This window comes from Hordeum vulgare, chromosome 4H (genome assembly GCF_904849725.1).
Source record: "Hordeum vulgare subsp. vulgare chromosome 4H, MorexV3_pseudomolecules_assembly, whole genome shotgun sequence".
NCBI lineage: Eukaryota > Viridiplantae > Streptophyta > Magnoliopsida > Poales > Poaceae > Hordeum > Hordeum vulgare.
In genome coordinates, this window is record NC_058521.1 from 567029290 (window position 1) to 567046299 (window position 17010).

A 17010-nucleotide genomic window follows, 5' to 3' on the forward strand; every position below is an offset into this window, starting at 1 on the left:
TTGTTGATCCAACATGTAATTTGACGCAATACATAATGCAACGGCAAAGCACGACCAACAAATCACTAACAGTTTTATATGAGTAGCTTGTGTTCGGACATGGAGATGATAAAGCTCCCCGGCTATAGTTGCAATAGCACCGGATGTATTGTACTAGAGTCCTTCGTGTAGAGTTAACTGTCTTCATATGCAAAGAGCACCACGCGGGTCGGGTTGCATTAATACCTTCGTACCAACAACGTGAGCTCCGTTTGCTCATATAGCAAGATGATCATACCCTCGAGCTCAGTTTGCTATGTAGAGTTCTTCAGCTATGAACGCAATAACACCGGATGTATATTATTAGAGTCTGATATGTAGAGTTCTTCAGCCAACTATGCAAGAGCACCGCGCGTGACGGTTAAGAGTTTGTTGTTGTTATTCGTTGGGCCGTTGTATTTGCAAACGTGTGTATGGTACCGTGCATTGTAACAACAAAACAAATTACAACAATCGGGTCAATGACATAATACATAATGCAACGGCAAAACACGACCAACAAATCACTCACACTTTTACATGGGTAGGTTGTGTTCGGATGCCCCCGCAAATGTGATTTGATTGGGTGCTATGTAGAGTTATGCAGCTATATGCGCAAAGAGCACCGGATGTATTGTATTAAATCCAGTTATATAGAGTTTTTCAGCTAACTATGTAAGAGCACCGCACGTGTTGGTCAATGGTTTGTTGTTGATCCAACTTGTATTGTACTAGAGTCCTTCGTGTAGAGTTAACTGTCTTCATATACAAAGAGCACCACGCGGGTCGGCTTGCATTAATACCTTCGTACCAACAACGCTATTGTGTTCGGGTGCACGTCGGGTAAAGCTCCCCGGCTATGGTTGCAATAGCACCGGATGTATCGTACTAAAGTCCTTTGGTATTCGTTGTTGGTTTGTTATTGGTATTCGTTGGGTAGTTGTATTTGCAAATGTGTGGATTGTACCGTGCATTGTGTTCGGATGATCCAACATGTAATGTGACACAATACATACTGCAACGGCAAAACACGACCAACAAATCACTAACACTTTTACATGAGTAGATTGTGTTCGGGCGCCCATGGGATAAAGCTCCTCAGCTATAGTTGCAATAGAACCAGATGTATCGTACTAAAGACATTTGTGTAGGGTTAATCGTCTCCATATGCAAATAGCACCACACGGGTCGGGTTGCATTTTACGTTATTTCTTATCGGTCCTATTGATTAATACCTTCGTACCAACAACATACGGGGCTGAGGTTGCAAATTTTTATGTAGAGTTCTTCAGCTATAACTGCAAGAGCACCGGATGTATCGTAATAAAGTCTGTTAGGTGTAGTTCTTCAGCTAACCATACAATAGACCGCATGTGTCGGTCAAGAGTTTGTTGTTGGTATTCGTTAGGCCGTTGTATTTGCAAACGTGTGGATGGTACCATGCATTGTAACAACAAAACAAATGACACAATACATAATGCAACGGCAAAACACGACCAACAAATCACTGACACTTTTACATGAGTATATTGTGTTCGGCTGCCCACCGGATAAAGCTCCCCTGCTATACTTGCAATAGCACCGGATGTATTGTACTAAAGTCCTTTGTTTATATTTCACCATCTTTATATATGCAAAGAGCACCACGCGGGTCGGGTTGCATTTTTCGTTATTTCTTACCGGTTCTATTGATAAATACCTCCGTACCAACAACGCGATCTTTGTCGTGTCAGTGTCGGTCACACGTGTCGGTCAAGAGTTTGTTGTTGGTATTCGTTAGGCTGTTGTATTTGCAAACGTGTGGATGGTACCGTGCATTGTAACAACAAAACAAATGACAACAATCGGGTCAATGACACAATACATAATGCAACGGCAAAACACGACCAACAAATCACTGACACTTTTACATGGGTAGATTGTGTTCGGATGCCCCCGCAAATGTGATTTGATTGGGTGATATGTAGAGTTATGCAGCTATGTGCGAAAAGAGCACCAGATGTATCGTATTAAATCCAGTTATATAGAGTTCTTCATCTAAACATGTAAGAGCACCGCACGTGTCGGCCAAGGGTTTGCTGTTCATCCAACATGTAATGTGACGCAATACATAATGCAACGGCAAAACAAGACCAACAAATCACTAACACTTCTATATGAGTAGATTGTGTTGTGATGCCGACCGAATAAAGCTCCTCTCATATAGTTGGAGTAGCACCGGATGTATTGTACTAGAGTCCTTCGTGTAGAGTTAACTGTCTTCATATGCAAAGAGCACCACGCGGGTCGGGTTGCATTAGTACCTTCGTACCAACAACGCGAGCTCCGTTTGCTCATATAGCAAGTTGATCATACCCTCGAGCTCAGTTTGCTATGTAGAGTTCTTCAGCTATGAACGCAATAGCACCGGATGTATATTATTAGAGTCTGATATGTAGAGTTCTTCAGCCAACTATGCAAGAGCACCGCACGTGATGGTTAAGAGTTTGTTGTTGGTATTCGTTGGGCCGTTGTATTTGCACACGTGTGTATGGTACCGTGTATTGTAACAACAAAACAAATGACAACAATCGGGTCAATGACACAATACATAATGCAACGGCAAAGCACGACCAACAAATCACTGACACTTTTACATGGGTAGATTGTGTTCGGATGCCCCCGCAAATGTGATTTGATTGGGTGCTATGTAGAGTTATGCAGCTATGTGCACAAAGAGCACTGTATGTATCGTATTAAATCCAGTTATATAGAGTTCTTCAGCTAACTATGTAAGAGCACCGCACGTGTCGGTCAATGGTTTGTTGTTGATCCAACATGTAATGTGACGCAATACATAATGAACGGAAAAACACGACCAATAAATCACTGGCACTTTTACATGAGTGTATTGTGTTCGTATGCCCGCCGAATAAAGCTCCTCTGCTATAGTTGCAATAGCACCGGATGTATTGTACTAAAGTCCTTTGTTTAGATTTGACCGTCTTCATATGCAAAGAGCACCACGCGGGTCGGGTTGCGTTTTTTGTTATTTCTTATCTGTTCTATTGATTAATACCTTCGTACCAACAATAAACGGAGCTAAGGTTGCAAAGTGTTATGTAGAGTTATTCAGCTATATGCGCAAAGAGCACCGGATGTATCGTATTAAATCCAGTTATGTAGAGTTCTTCAGCTAAATATGTAAGAGCACCGCACGTGTCGGCCAAGGGTTTGCTGTTGATCCAACATGTAATGTGACGCAATACATACTGCAACGGCAAAACACGACCAACAAATCACTGAAACTTTTACATGAGTATATTGTGTTCGGGTGCACGTCGTATAAAGCTCCCCGGCTATGGTTGCAATAGCACCGGATGTATCGTACTAAAGTCCTTTGGTATTCGTTGTTGGTTTGTTGTTGGTATTCGTTGGGTAGTTGTATTTGCAAATGTGTGGATTGTACCGTGCATTGTGTTCGGATGATCCAACATGTAATGTGACACAATACATAATGCAACCGCAAAACACGACCAACAAATCACTAACACTTTTACATGAGTAGATTGTGTTCGGGTGCCCATGGGATAAAGCTCCTCGGCTATAGTTGCAATAGAACCGGATGTATCGTACTAAAGACATTTGTGTAGGGTTAATCGTCTCCATATGCAAATAGCATCACACGGGTCGGGTTGCATTTTACGTTATTTTTTATCGGTCCTATTGATTAATACCTTCGTACCAACAACATATGGGGCTGAGGTTCTAAATTGTTATGTAGAGTTCTTCAGCTATAACTGCAAGAGCACCGGATGTATCGTAATAAAGTATGTTAGGTATAGTTCTTCAGCTAACCATGCAATAGCACCGCACGTGTTGGTCAAGAGTTTGTTGTTGGTATTCGTTAGACCGTTGTATTTGCAAACGTGTGGATGGTACCGTGCATTGTAACAACAAAACAAATGACAACAATCGGGTCAATGACACAATACATAATGCAACGGCAAAACACGACCAACAAATCACTGACACTTTTACATGAGTATATTGTGTTCGGCTGCCCACCGGATAAAGCTCCCCTGCTATACTTGCAATAGCACCAGATGTATTGTACTAAAGTCCTTTGTTTATATTTCACCGTCTTCATATATGCAAAGAGCACCACGCGGGTCGGGTTGCATTTTTCGTTATTTCTTACCGGTTCTATTGATTAATACCTCCGTACAAACAACGCGATCTTTGCAGTGTCAGTGTCGGTCACACGTGTCGGTCAAGAGTTTATTGTTGGTATTCGTTAGGCTGTTGTATTTGCAAACGTGTGGATGGTACCGTGCATTGTAACAACAAAACAAATGACAACAATCGGGTCAATGACACAATACATAATGCAACGGCAAAACACGACCAACAAATCACTGACACTTTTACATGGGTAGATTGTGTTCGGATGCCCCCGCAAATGTGATTTGATTGGATGATATGTAGAGTTATGCAGCTATGTGCGGAAAGAGCACCAGATGTATCGTATTAAATCTAGTTATATAGAGTTCTTCATCTAAATATGTAAGAGCACCGCACGTGTCGTCCAAGGGTTTGTTGTTGATCCAACATGTAATGTGACGCAATACATAATGCAACGGCAAAACAAGACCAACAAATCACTAACACTTCTATATGAGTAGATTCTGTTCTGGTGCCCACCAAATAAAGCTCCTCTGATATAGTTGGAGTAGCACCGGATGTATTGTATTAGAGTCCTTCGTGTAGAGTTAACTGTCTTCATATGCAAAGAGCACCACGCGGGTCGGGTTGCATTAATACCTTCGTACCAACAACACGAGCTCCGTTTGCTCATATAGTAAGATGATCATACCCTCGAGCTCTCTAGAGTTCTTTAGCTATAAACGCAATAGCACCGGATGTATCTTATTAGAGTCTGATATGTAGAGTTCTTCAGCCAGCTATGCAAGAGCACCGCACGTGACAGTTAAGAGTTTGTTGATGGTATTCGTTGGGAAGTTGTATTTGCAAACGTGTGTATGGTACCGTGCATTGTAACAGCACAACAAATGTCAACAATCGGGTCAATGACACAATACATAATGCAACGGCAAAACAAGACCAACAAATCACTGACACTTTTACATGGGTAGATTGTGTTCGGATATGGAGACGATAAGCTCCCCGGCTATAGTTGAAATAGCACCAGTTGTATCGTACTAAAGTCCTTTGTGTAGGATTCATCGTCTCCATATGCAAGGATCACCACACGGGTCGGGTTGGATTTTACATTATTCCTTATCGATTCTATTGATTAATACCTTCGTACCAATACCGAACATGTAGGATTCTTCAGCTAACTATGTAAGAGCAACGCACGTTATTTTATTGTAACTATATTTGATTAATACCTTCATACCAACAACGCGACCTCCGTTAGCTCATATAGCAAGATGTATCGAAATGACTCAAGTTATGTAGAGTTCTTCAGCTAAATATGTAAGAGCACCGCATGTGTCAGTCAATAGTTTTTGTTGGTATTCGTTGGGTAGTTGTATTTGCAAACGTGTGTATTGTACTGTGCATTGTGTTCGGATGATCCAACATGTAATGTGACACAATACATAATGCAACGGCAAAACACGACCAACAAATCACTAACACTTTTATATGAGTATATTGTGTTCCGGTGCCCATCGGATAAAGCTCCTCATCTATAGTTGCAACAGAACCGGATGTATCATACTAAAGACATTTGTGTTGGGTTTATCGTCTCCATATGAAAATAGCACCACACGGGTCGGGGTGCATTGATTAATACATTCGTACCAACAACAAACGGGGATGAGGTTGCAAATTGTTATGTAGAGTTCTTCAGCTATAAATGCAATAGCACTGGATGTATCGTAATAAAGTCTGCTATGTATAGTTCTTCAACTAACCATGCAATTGCACCGCACCTGTCGTTCAAGAGTTTGTTGTTGGCATTCGTTAGGCAGTTGTATTTGCAAACGTGTGGATGGTACCGTGCATTGTAACAACAAAACAAATGACAACAATCGGGTCAATGACACAATACATAATGCAACGGCAAAACACGACCAACCAAATCACTAACACTTTTACATGGGTAGATTGTGTTCGGATGCCCCCCCAAAATTGATTTGGTTGGGTGCTATGTAGAGTTCTTCAGCCATATGCGCAATAGTTCTTTAGCTAAATATGTAAGAGCACCCCATGTGCCGGTCAAGAGTTTGTTGTTGGTCCAACATGTAATGTGACGGAATACATAATGCAATGGCAAAACACGACCAACCCATCACTAACACTTTTATATGAGTAGATTGTGTTCGGATGCCCACCGTCATCATATGCAAAGAGCACCACGCGGGTCGGGTTGCATTAATACCTTTGTACCAACAACGCGAGCTCTGTTTGCTCATATAGCAAGATGATCATACCCTCGAGCTTTGTAAAGTTCTTAATCCATATACATCCAAGCGGTAAACACCAATAGAACAAACGGAGATAAGGTTGCAAAATGTTCCGATCGCGGTCGGGGGGCTGCTATGTAGAGTTCTTCAGCTATAAACGCAATAGCAACGAATGTCACGATTAAAGTCTGACAGGTAGAGTTCTTCGGCCAACCCAGCAAGAGCACCGCAGGTGACGGTTAAGAGTTCGTTGTTGGTATTCGTTGGGCCGTTGTATTTGCAAACGTGTGTATGGTACCGTGCATTGTAACAACAAAACAAAAATGTGAACAATCGGGTCAATGATCCAACATGTAATGTTACAAAATACATAATGCAACAGCAAAACACGACCAACAAATCGCTAACAAATCAATGTGAGCCGCGATTACTTATATAACAAGCTCTTATCGTCGCCATGCATTATAACGTTCTCGTTCTCCATACACAAAAGAACTAGAATGTATGATGAAAACACATTTTATTTTTGTTGAGATTGTTGGTAAGAGAACTTCAATTTAACGCATAGAAAAAATACCAACAAAACAAACGGAGCTAATCTTGCAAGTCATTTAGTTGTGTTTGGACGCCCTAGTTTGTAGAGGTCTTAAGCAATATATGTAAGAACATCGCATGGGGGCGGACTTGATTTTGTATTAGGTATTTGTTGTGTTGTTTTATTTATTTATTAAATTTGTAATATTTGAGTTAGTTGTTATTACACGAAAACCAGATTTATTTATATATTTTTAGAAAAAATAGTATTTATTTTTAGGCGACTATGCTTTAATCGACGTTCGGTGCTCTTGCATAAGTTGTCGTTGAGCTTGGTGCGCGCGATTGGGAAACAGACTGGGGGGTTTAATCCATGCGGACCCACTATCGTGCGTTGAAAGTGGATGACCCTGTTTTTCCTCTCCTCCCTCGTTCACAGAGAAACATCCAGTCGTTCCCCTCTCCTCCCTCGTTCCCCTCTCCTACCTGGTTCCAATCTCAGATCTGAAACCATTCGGCCGAAAACAATGGATGACGATGCAGAGGTAAACGTCTATCTGCTCCCGATTTATCCCAGGTTTCCTTTTACATCTTCTCTTGAATACTCTCTGTCCGGATATCTCAGCTCTGTTCGATCCTCTCTGCTGGGAGGTCCCTGTGATTCTATTCCTGCTTCAGTCTGTGAGCGGACATCCGAGCGTTGCCTCTGGTTCAGCCTATGATTCTATTCCAAATCACCGTGATTCAAATATGTTTTATTGATAGCAAATCTCACATACTAGGGATAGTAGTAACATGAATAGAAATATAAAAATAAGATCTGACACACAATATCAACACCGGGATATATGTTCATATTATATTCCAGATACGTTTATACCATTGCGTTCTGCTTGTATTAATAAACCATTTAGAAATTATAATATTTACTGCTGAGCGAACCAAGTAAATAAATGTCGTTTTGTTATTTTATAGTGTTGTAACGACAGAATAACAAATGAGTATAATGTTATTTCTTCTTTCAATGTATACTCCTAAATGCCTCTTAAATCATGGTGGTACAGCTACAAGAGTTTTTAACGATTGCTTTGATAAGTTTTTCCATTCATAAAGTTTGTTTATAGTACAGCTTGCATATTTTTAGAGTCATTACATTCTTCAACATGCTAATTCAATGATGATTTATAATTTGTCTGAAGGTGGATAGGTGCCGTGTTTGCAAGCATGAGGTTGTTGTATGTCGTGATGCACAAGGTCCACCGTGTCATGCAGGGATACCGATCACAAAGTTTTATCGCTCCAAGATGGTAAGCTCTGGATGGTTCATAAGACATTTGCATTTTTTTCCTGCCAACTGTATATGCATAATGTCATTTTAACTTAAGTCCCTGCAATGATATTATACAATTTGTTCCATGCGCTATCCGCCATATCATAGAAGAATACATCCACCGCATTGAACCAGATGCGATGCAAGGAGACATGAATACTTGGACTGCTTACTTTGTTACTTTTGAGAGGCTGCAGTATGAGGTTACATTTGAGTGTTCAGACTTGGCGCTACAGATCGTGGGTGAGGGGTGGCAGCAGCTTCTAGATGATTATGTTGTGTGTCCAGGGGACATGATGTATATCTACATGAGTAACGGAAGCTACAGGCTCTCAGTCGACATCAAGAGGGATGACGTCCAAAACATACCTCTCACTTATGTTGGTATGACTATTCATTTTGTATTATCATGCTTTTACACGACATATTTAAGATGGTTTGTCTGTTTCTGTTTTGTGTTAATTTTAATATAATAAATCTTTAGACAGAAGCATATGATCTGTTGTGAACGTTTTACTATTCTTTTTATAGTAATTCATCCTCGAAACTAGATGAAAGACCAAAAGATACGGCTAGTATTTAGGATCATGATTCGCATGCTTAAGCAGAATTTAAATTCTAACTGTAAAATAGAGCTAGTTTTACTAGTTCTATCTTATCGGTAGTTACTGTGCTTCAATTCTTATAGTTACTCTGCTTTAGATTCATTGTCTAATAACGTGTTGTTTTTAATACGTGCGCTATGAAGCCATGCGTGGTCTCAGCCGTAGGAAGAAAAAGATCATCAATAAGTGCATCATCACAAGGGGGATACACCTGAAATATTCTGAAATGAAAAAAATGGTCAGAAACGCGTTTGGACCAACAAAATCTCCATGTTGCGTCTTAGTTCACAGGATGAGCAACGGTGACATTTCTGCTCGCTACATGGTTAGTGTCTTAATTATGTGAACTGAATGCACATTATAGTTGTATTACTCAAATTATTGTTGAATATAATTTAGATCGTACTAACATTCTACCTTTTGCATTTTGTTGCAGCGAATTCCAAAACGAGTTGTTGAACGTATCGAGAAGAAAACAGGGACTCTTGAGGAAGAAGGACAACTTGTGCTTGTCAATGATGTTGATGCATATGTTGATGGTAGATACAAGAAGCTTACAGATGAGAGGCTGGTTCTACAGGGAGGTTTCAGGACTTATGCACATTTGCTTGGTTTGGAAGTCGACGATTTGGTATCTATTTTTTTCCAGAAGGTTGAAGACCCTGCAGCGATAAAAGTATGGTTCACTGTCTTATCTTAGACGACTTGATGGGGACTTTATGTAATATGGATGTTATACTGAGAGCAATGAACGGATAACTTCTAGTGTGTTTTGCGTATGGCAAACGTGTTAGCTGCATTTCATGTATTATATCTAGACATGCCTTTTGATTGTCTTGTTGGGCAGGCAAAGTTCGAAAAAATGTTAAATGACTAACCCACGTTGATTATGGCAGTGCTATTGGTTGTCTCTTGATTCATACTCAATGATTTATATGGATGCCCATAAAAAGTTCGATAATGTTAGACGTATCAAAGTGCCCTAGGGAGATCTCGAATTTTAAATCGTAAGATGATTGTTTTGGTACGTATACAATGCGTTCGACCGGTTGCAAAACAAGGCCATAGCTTTGTGAGAAACTACTTAATAAACAAAGCTAACAAGTTTTTCACCATGAACCATTTGTATCACTACCGGGTTCATCATAACCCAAACAAAAACGCTTAAAACATATAGTTAAAATGTCATTTTGTTAATATGTAGTTTATTGCTCTGGACCTTTAGAGACAAGACAGCGAGCGCGTTTAATTATGTATTAATGCCAAACGACCTTTGTACTAAGCTCACCGGCTAACCAATTGAAGTTATTTTTACAATCGAGTATTTCGCATTCCTACATAACAAACCCACGAGCTCCATACAAAATAATAATAATAATACGTCTTAATCTTAAGTCTGTATACCGTTTTATTCTCTATACACATAATCGTTTTGTTTCTCAAATTTGTTGGTATGGACCTTCATAACAATCGTGCGAACCTATAAAGTTCCATTGCTTTATATGCAATAGCATCACCGTGGTCGGTTAACTTTTATATCTAGTAATTGTTGTGTTGATATATTTACGCTCATGTGGATGGTACAGCACATTACAAAAATCACCATGCTAACTTTTATATCTGGTAAAGTATATAATATATATTGTGATACACACAGCCGCAACATAAACACAATGATGCAAAATCAAAAAATTGTGTGAGTACTGTCGACTTAAATTTAATATTGTTATCCCCAAGTTTGTTGTATAAAAAAATATTTTCTATTAATGTTTTGTTCAAAATACATAATGTGCGTTATTCTATTTTTTGCATCACCGACCCAACGAATTTAATTCCGTTTTTTGGACAAATGAGTAAAATAACTGCTACTTTTAGGATTAAATAATGGTGATCTTTCAAACGCCTTTTTTTTGGTTGTGGAGATGCTCAGCAACTAGTATTATACATCCCCATACCCACCCAGCCACAGCCACACGAGCACCCCTCCACAATCTCACGCCATATCCGCTCAATCCCTTTCTCATCCTGTCCTCCTCAACGACCCCAACCCTAGCTAGAGGCTGCATCCTTGCTGCCCGTGATATTTCAGATGGCATCGTCTTCCTCGTCAACAGGAGCGCGCTGCTCGCGCCATGGTGTACATGCTGGCTATTCCCCCAACCCCTCTCCGATTCCTTACCGTGAGTAGCCTCTAGCGTACGAGGCAACTGACGATTGTTGGTGTGCTTGCAAACACAAAGACGCGAGATGGATTTCCTGGAGCAGCAATAATCCTCGGCGTAGGTATCTTAAGTGCCAGAGATCTCGGGTAAGAGTTCACCTTAGCCATATTTATTATTCGTTCTAGAGGTGTATTTTCCCCCTCATACATTTGTCAAAATGGTTTTGACTTTGTTGGAGGTTGCGACTGGTTTAAATGGTTTGATGAGCCCACCACGCCGTTTCTTCGGCAACTTTTGGTCGATTTGCGAGACGCGGTGAACAACTTGAGGGGGGAGAACACTCGGCTCAGGGAAGTCAATGCTGACTTGGAACAGGGGATTGAGGAACGAAGCAGCCAAATGGATGCATTGCAAAATGTATTGCGCAATATGACAGAAGGAAATATGGTTGTCCAAGACAATTTAGGACAAACTGAAAACCTGCTCAAGCAGAAGACCAAACAGCATCAGCGGATGCTTTTTATTGTAGTTTTGATAGTGATCTTTCTTATTATATCTATCAAGCTTGCAGCATAATATGAGATGCACTGCTTTCGTTGTCGTACTCTCGGTGTTGGTTTCATTACTAGTGTGCTCGCTGCTGCTGTACCATGATATTTAGCTGAATATTGTGATTCCTTTAATCAGGTAGACTGTTTGATTCTGCTGTCGTACAGCCTGTATTATGTTCTAGTTTGCACATCCCATACCATATTGCAAAATGAATGATGTTGTGAAGAAGATAAAAGGGCATATAATCAGGGGACCTCATATGGCAAAGTCATGTATTACCTCTTATGGTTTTTGCATTAGTACAACCTCTATCTTTCGAATTCGGCAATTCTTAAGAGTCATTCTAGACATTTGCTACCAACAAAAGCCATTTGCTACCAAACAAATGCACAAGATGTGCATCAAAAGAAAACTTGTTGCAAAGTTCTTTATCGGACTGGACCCATTGAACTAAAGCTTTGTCACTGGAAGACACCGAACATTCTTCCCGAGCAGTTATTCCTCTTGTGGCCTTCAAGGCCGCACTTGGAACACTTTGGAACTTTCCTCTGCTTTTTCCTGCACCTCCGTATGAGGGGCATCCTGAAGCTTTGTGACCCCTCCCTCTGCAAATAGAGCAAAACTTTGTTCTAGGCTTGCTCACATTTTCATAATTTGGCTTTGCTCTTGCGTTTGTTGGCCTCCCTCGATCCCTCTTGCGTGATACAACAATCCTGACAATCCATCTGTTCCTGGTGTTACAGGCGTATCTTGGTCATGAACTTGAGCCGCAGTCTGATCATGTAACCCTCGACCATCACTCTCCTGGTTGGTATCATTTAGGGTACTTATTGCGTCCAGCAAAACCTTCATTGCAGCGCCATAAGCTTCGGTGTTCTTGTCGCCCATCTGAACAATCTCAAGCACCTTACTGTATAGCGAAGAGTGGTGATATGTAGCATCCTTCAAAGCAGAGTTGCATTCTTTATATAACATCAGATGCTTTGGCAGAGCCTCGCACGCGTTCTTCGTCCATCTCTTCATGATGTGGACCTCCAGGATCTCCCTAACTCCGAGGGAGAGTAGAACCTGATTCAGAAGGATAGTTCAGTTTGGTCGAATAACCACATTCATCATTAATTGCATTGTGTTATTAATTGTGCTTTTCTAGTGTCTATGTATAAATGCTTAAATCTGTGAGTTCAGGAGTGCTAAATTTCTGAAATTCTCTATTATAAACCTATAACACACCAATAGAATTTTGTAACAGAAATATAGTTCATTGAATAACAAACCCAACTTTGAGCATCTTATAACATCACGCATTATTTGAACATCCGATTGAAATAAAAATAGCACTTGGCTCTTGTGACATACCCGGATAGCATGGCAGCACAACATGCCCATGTGTGAGTAAAGGCCACACTCACATAAATATCCTCCAGATCCCTCATCAAACAAAACATGGTATTGTGTCCTGGACCATGCTTGCCTCCTCTCTGCATATATGTGGTTAACGATATACACCATACCTAGCTCTGACTCCCAAGCCTCTTGCAGCACAAATGACCCTGATAAGTAAATCGCGTGCTGAAACAGCTCGTACATAGCTGAGGTGTAGACCTTGCTTGCATGGAATTCTAGTGGCACTCCGAGGTTAAGAACAACACCACCCTGATATCAGAAGTGTCAGTGTCACTTTCATTAAACATATTATACATATGCAGTATGATGGATTTGCATGAAAATTATATGAAATGATGCTTTGTCGACGGCTTACCACACGAGTTTTCTTTTCTTGAAAATCTTCCTCTGATTGTCGGTCGAACATTAGTTTCTGATACTGCCTCACAAAATTGTTCATGGACGATGCCGGCTGAACATAATTTTTTAGCATATGGTTTGCACTCTACGAACATTGCGTGCTCGTCATCCTTGCACAAACAACTCCTGAAAAGTATGGCTTTGCCCATTTTGCTCTAACTTCATATATCTGAGTGAGCCATGGGTGGTCTTCGAGTTGATATTTCTCAATCAAAGATGCTCATGCAGTTTCAAACTCATCTACTGTAACCATGTACTCTAGAAGTTTGTGGAACTCATCTTTGAAATCATTGTTTCTTGAGTAAATAGGTCCAAGGTTTTCCCTGGCTTTCTGCAATACATGCCATTTGCACCATCTGTGAATTGTATTAGGCCACTGGGAAGCTATGGCAAGCTCCATTGCATGGTCTTGGTCTGCAAAAAAATTATATAAGACATTCACAGTTAGGTGTATGTGGAGTAACCTAGTAATCCATTAAATGTTGCTCATAGAAGAAATGCTTTTTAAATACCTGTCAGTATTGTTTTCGGAGCATGTCCTCCCATCAAGGACACGAATTCGCTGAACACCCACTCAAAGGTCTCGGTTGTTTCATCACGAAGCAATACCCCTCCAAGGATGATGCTCTGGAAGTGATTATTGACACCAACAAATAATCCGAAGGGCATATCATACTGGTTGGTACGATATGTCGTGTCAAAGGTTATTGCATCTCCAAAATTTTTGTACTGGTGGCGGCTCTAACCATCTGTCCACATCAATGCCCTGATCTTCCTCTCATCATCAACAAGCACACTGTCAACAAAATTTGGATCTTTCTCTTTCAATTCAGAGAAGAGCTGAATTGTCTTCCTAATGTCGTCATCACCCTGTTGTTGATTCATCCTTTTGCAAAGGTAACGTAGAGACCTCTTGTTAAAGGGCAAGTTCTGCATATCTCCAAAAAAGCTTGCAATCACCCCGAAAGTCTTGCTTAACGATATGTTGTTGTTCCTAAGGTGCATGACAATATCTTTGGCATGGGCATCAATGTGCCTGTGAGATGCCCAATGCAACTTCTCTCCGCAAATTTGTGCCATGCCGTGATTATGCTCATACTTCACATCATGGATGAACCAACCATGGTCCGGTGTGTGATGCAACCTTATAAATGCAGGGCATTGGCAGCATACTGAGTGGGAATTCACCCTGCGTGGTTTTCCCTGTTGGACAGGTGGTGACAAGAGCTAGTTAGACGTATTATATGACTTTTCAGATGCGAAATAAAAAATCAGGGCGCTACGTATTTATGCAAAACGAACAGGTGCCAGAACTTGATGATATAACTCACCGCGCATCCACAAACTATGTCCTGGGCAGTCTTGCATTTTTCAACATTCCTTCTGCATTGTCCATACTTGATGCCAAAGCCAATCTCCCAAGAGTATAGGTTGTAAAAGTCGTAGGCTTCGGCCAAGGAATCAAATTCCTGGCTGATCTCTGGCTTGACGACGAACTCTGATTTCTTATCTGCGTATTTCTTCATTGAATTCTCCAAAGCACTGACCCTGCCCGACGATGTGGCACGGCGATCAGGTATCTTGCCAAGTCGGACCCTACATATGATGGATATGTTAACAACAAGTCACATGGAATTAAACAAAGATCCCGCGTAACCAGTTAGATAAATTCCACACATAATTTGAGTGGCATAAACAATAGTAAATGTATGACAGAATTTTCCCATCCAATTGACTAAGATTCCCAAAAATTTGCTTTCAATGTATAAAAACACAAGGACTTCAGAGTTGTTTCCTTTAAATTCTGTTTGCAGCAATGCGTTCAACTCAAATAAGATTATTTGAGTGGCTAAAAGTTTGATATTCGAATAAGCTATCAATCAATGTAGCATAATATAAATTATTTGGATACATTTTGCTACTCCACCTATTGAAATAAGTTCGCTTGAGTACACGTCAATCCCAATCATTGTATAATACATGACTGAGATTATTGAAACCCACAACATCTCTTAAACAGCTCGTTATCTATTATACACTTGGCCAGACGGTTTTTCCAAACTACACGCAGGGACACATAAATCCGAGCCCACGGGCGAATATGGCTTTATACAGAAGCAATGAAATATAATGCTCGGTGTATCAAATAGAATGCTCACTGTATCAACCGTTGGCAACAATCAACATTCTGCTCCCGGCATGCGTAATTTCGGAAGAAAAATACTGCAAACTAAAGAGGTGTTTTTCTTTGAATAACCAAACTGAATAAATGTCTTAGCACCAACGCTTTTTCTGAAGCAACAAGTTCACATCAAAAACATGCCACTGATTCTGGTCAAATCAACAGGGCCTGCTATGGGACTCTGATGCGCGAAGATCAACATTCTACACCCGCTATGCATAATTTGGTCAGGAAAAAAACTGCAACCTGAATAAGTGTTCTTTTTAATAAGCAAACTAAAAAAATGTCTAAGCACCAACGAGTTTTCTGAAGCAACAAGTTCACACAAATAACATGCCACGGATTGTGGTCAAAACAACAGGTTCTGCTATAACACTCTGATGGCGAAAATAAACATTCTTTGACCGCTATGAACTAAATTCGTCAGAACAAAAAACTGCAACCTGAAGAAGTGTCAATGCACCTACTGGAATTTCTGAAGCAACAAGATCAGTACAAAAATGTGACAGTACCTTTGATGCCATGGAGATGGATTGGGCTGCACTTTAGTTCCATGCTCTTCGATGGCATCCCCATCTGCGCCGTTGAAAAACTCGGGGATGGCCTTGTTCTTAAAATCCCCATCTGAATGAGATCCTAAATCTGTGGCCATATTCTTCTCGCCATCTTGGCTTGAGGAAGGAGAGTCGCTCTGGGAATCAGGATGCTCTACCTCGTCATCCTCGTCTTCCTCGTCTGCCTCCTCTTCCTCTAGCTCGCTCAGATCTGGGGCGATTTCTGCTGGGAAAGGATGGGAAGAAAAGCTGCCAATATCCAAAATTTGATGATTCAGCGCCGGCCAAATGTTCAGAAATATCAAGAAGAATGTCTGATAGGGGAAACCTGAACAGGAGATCGGTGAATGACCCGGGACCAAGATCCATTGGTGATTTTCTGACAAATCTGATGATCCAGGCGAGGGGACGGGGAGGGCTTGGTTCCTCCGCTGGATGCAGCTGCGACTGCGTGAGTGGATTTGAAATTTGAATGCCGTCCGGGTTGGTGGATGGGCCAACATTGTCACGAGGTAGTGGACGACGGGGCGATATAGGCCAGGTATGAGCTATGGCGAGTCATGCGTAGCTAGTACAACAGTACACCAGATACGATAAGACAGTATTTCTTCCGTATGCGCTTGAATAACCGAAGAAAAACGAATCAGGTGGGTCCAAGTGGGGACAGGCTCGCGCTGATCCACAAGGCAACGCGGCGGCGCCGATTCGCGTTGCGCGCGTAACCAGATAGAGAAAGCCATATTCGATCTACCGGATCGTGTAGCGCGTTGCATGCAGAAGCAATTCGCCTAGGGCACCACATCCTCCGACGACCACGACGGCGGCAAGCTGTGCACCGTGCAGCTCGACGACCT

The 17010-nt window shown here is 41.1% G+C and overlaps 3 protein-coding genes and 1 long non-coding RNA gene across 6 annotated transcripts; 2 read left to right on the forward strand and 2 right to left on the reverse strand.

Annotated features, from left to right (window-relative positions):
- Nucleotides 1-7332: 7332 nt before the first annotated feature.
- On the forward strand, nucleotides 7333-9793 carry LOC123447089. 3 transcript variants are annotated; one of them, XM_045123658.1, is made up of 5 exons: nucleotides 7333-7513; nucleotides 8168-8275; nucleotides 8535-8682; nucleotides 9047-9228; nucleotides 9340-9793. In XM_045123658.1, exons 1-5 carry the CDS (start codon nucleotides 7373-7375, stop codon nucleotides 9601-9603), a joined length of 843 nt encoding a protein of 280 aa, XP_044979593.1. In that variant the 5' UTR covers nucleotides 7333-7372; the 3' UTR covers nucleotides 9604-9793. The 3 variants fall into 3 exon arrangements, with proteins under 3 accessions (XP_044979593.1, XP_044979592.1, XP_044979594.1); XM_045123657.1 differs by having other exon boundaries at nucleotides 7334-7513; nucleotides 8496-8682; XM_045123659.1 differs by having other exon boundaries at nucleotides 7337-7513; nucleotides 8434-8682.
- A 1096-nt stretch (nucleotides 9794-10889) lies between these two features.
- Nucleotides 10890-11646, forward strand: LOC123447090. Its single transcript, XR_006631472.1, has 2 exons — nucleotides 10890-11211; nucleotides 11304-11646. It is a non-coding gene; the product is annotated as an uncharacterized LOC123447090 (long non-coding RNA).
- A 610-nt stretch (nucleotides 11647-12256) lies between these two features.
- LOC123450770 (protein FAR1-RELATED SEQUENCE 1-like) lies at nucleotides 12257-14129 on the reverse strand. Its single transcript, XM_045127869.1, has 4 exons — nucleotides 13933-14129; nucleotides 13377-13834; nucleotides 12974-13270; nucleotides 12257-12685 (listed from the first exon to the last, which is right to left on the reverse strand). Exons 2-4 carry the CDS (start codon nucleotides 13491-13493, stop codon nucleotides 12257-12259), a joined length of 843 nt encoding a protein of 280 aa, XP_044983804.1. The 5' UTR covers nucleotides 13494-13834; nucleotides 13933-14129.
- LOC123447091 (protein FAR1-RELATED SEQUENCE 11-like) lies at nucleotides 14128-16691 on the reverse strand. The gene is made up of 4 exons (XM_045123660.1): nucleotides 16485-16691; nucleotides 16115-16405; nucleotides 14752-15016; nucleotides 14128-14623 (listed from the first exon to the last, which is right to left on the reverse strand). Exons 1-4 carry the CDS (start codon nucleotides 16523-16525, stop codon nucleotides 14162-14164), a joined length of 1059 nt encoding a protein of 352 aa, XP_044979595.1. The 5' UTR covers nucleotides 16526-16691; the 3' UTR covers nucleotides 14128-14161.
- Between the last annotated feature and the right edge of the window lie 319 nt (nucleotides 16692-17010).

What these genes read in the sequence shown, in the direction of transcription:
- LOC123450770 (XM_045127869.1), bottom strand. Translation starts at nt 13,493, where the DNA reads ATGCTAAAAAATTATGTTCAGCCGGCATCGTCCATGAACAATTTTGTG. An exon ending in AAGAAAAGAAAACTCGTGTG is followed by an intron (nt 13,271 to 13,376) that starts GTAAGCCGTCGA and finishes TTCTGATATCAG; the next exon opens with GGTGGTGTTGTTCTTAACCT. An exon ending in TGTGCTGCCATGCTATCCGG is followed by an intron (nt 12,686 to 12,973) that starts GTATGTCACAAG and finishes CTTCTGAATCAG; the next exon opens with GTTCTACTCTCCCTCGGAGT.
- LOC123447089 (XM_045123657.1), top strand. Translation starts at nt 7,373, where the DNA reads ATGACCCTGTTTTTCCTCTCCTCCCTCGTTCACAGAGAAACATCCAGT. An exon ending in AGTTTTATCGCTCCAAGATG is followed by an intron (nt 8,276 to 8,495) that starts GTAAGCTCTGGA and finishes GAGAGGCTGCAG; the next exon opens with TATGAGGTTACATTTGAGTG. An exon ending in CATACCTCTCACTTATGTTG is followed by an intron (nt 8,683 to 9,046) that starts GTATGACTATTC and finishes TGCGCTATGAAG; the next exon opens with CCATGCGTGGTCTCAGCCGT.
- LOC123447091 (XM_045123660.1), bottom strand. Translation starts at nt 16,525, where the DNA reads ATGGATCTTGGTCCCGGGTCATTCACCGATCTCCTGTTCAG. An exon ending in CCATCTCCATGGCATCAAAG is followed by an intron (nt 15,017 to 16,114) that starts GTACTGTCACAT and finishes CATCATATGTAG; the next exon opens with GGTCCGACTTGGCAAGATAC. An exon ending in ACATAGTTTGTGGATGCGCG is followed by an intron (nt 14,624 to 14,751) that starts GTGAGTTATATC and finishes CCTGTCCAACAG; the next exon opens with GGAAAACCACGCAGGGTGAA.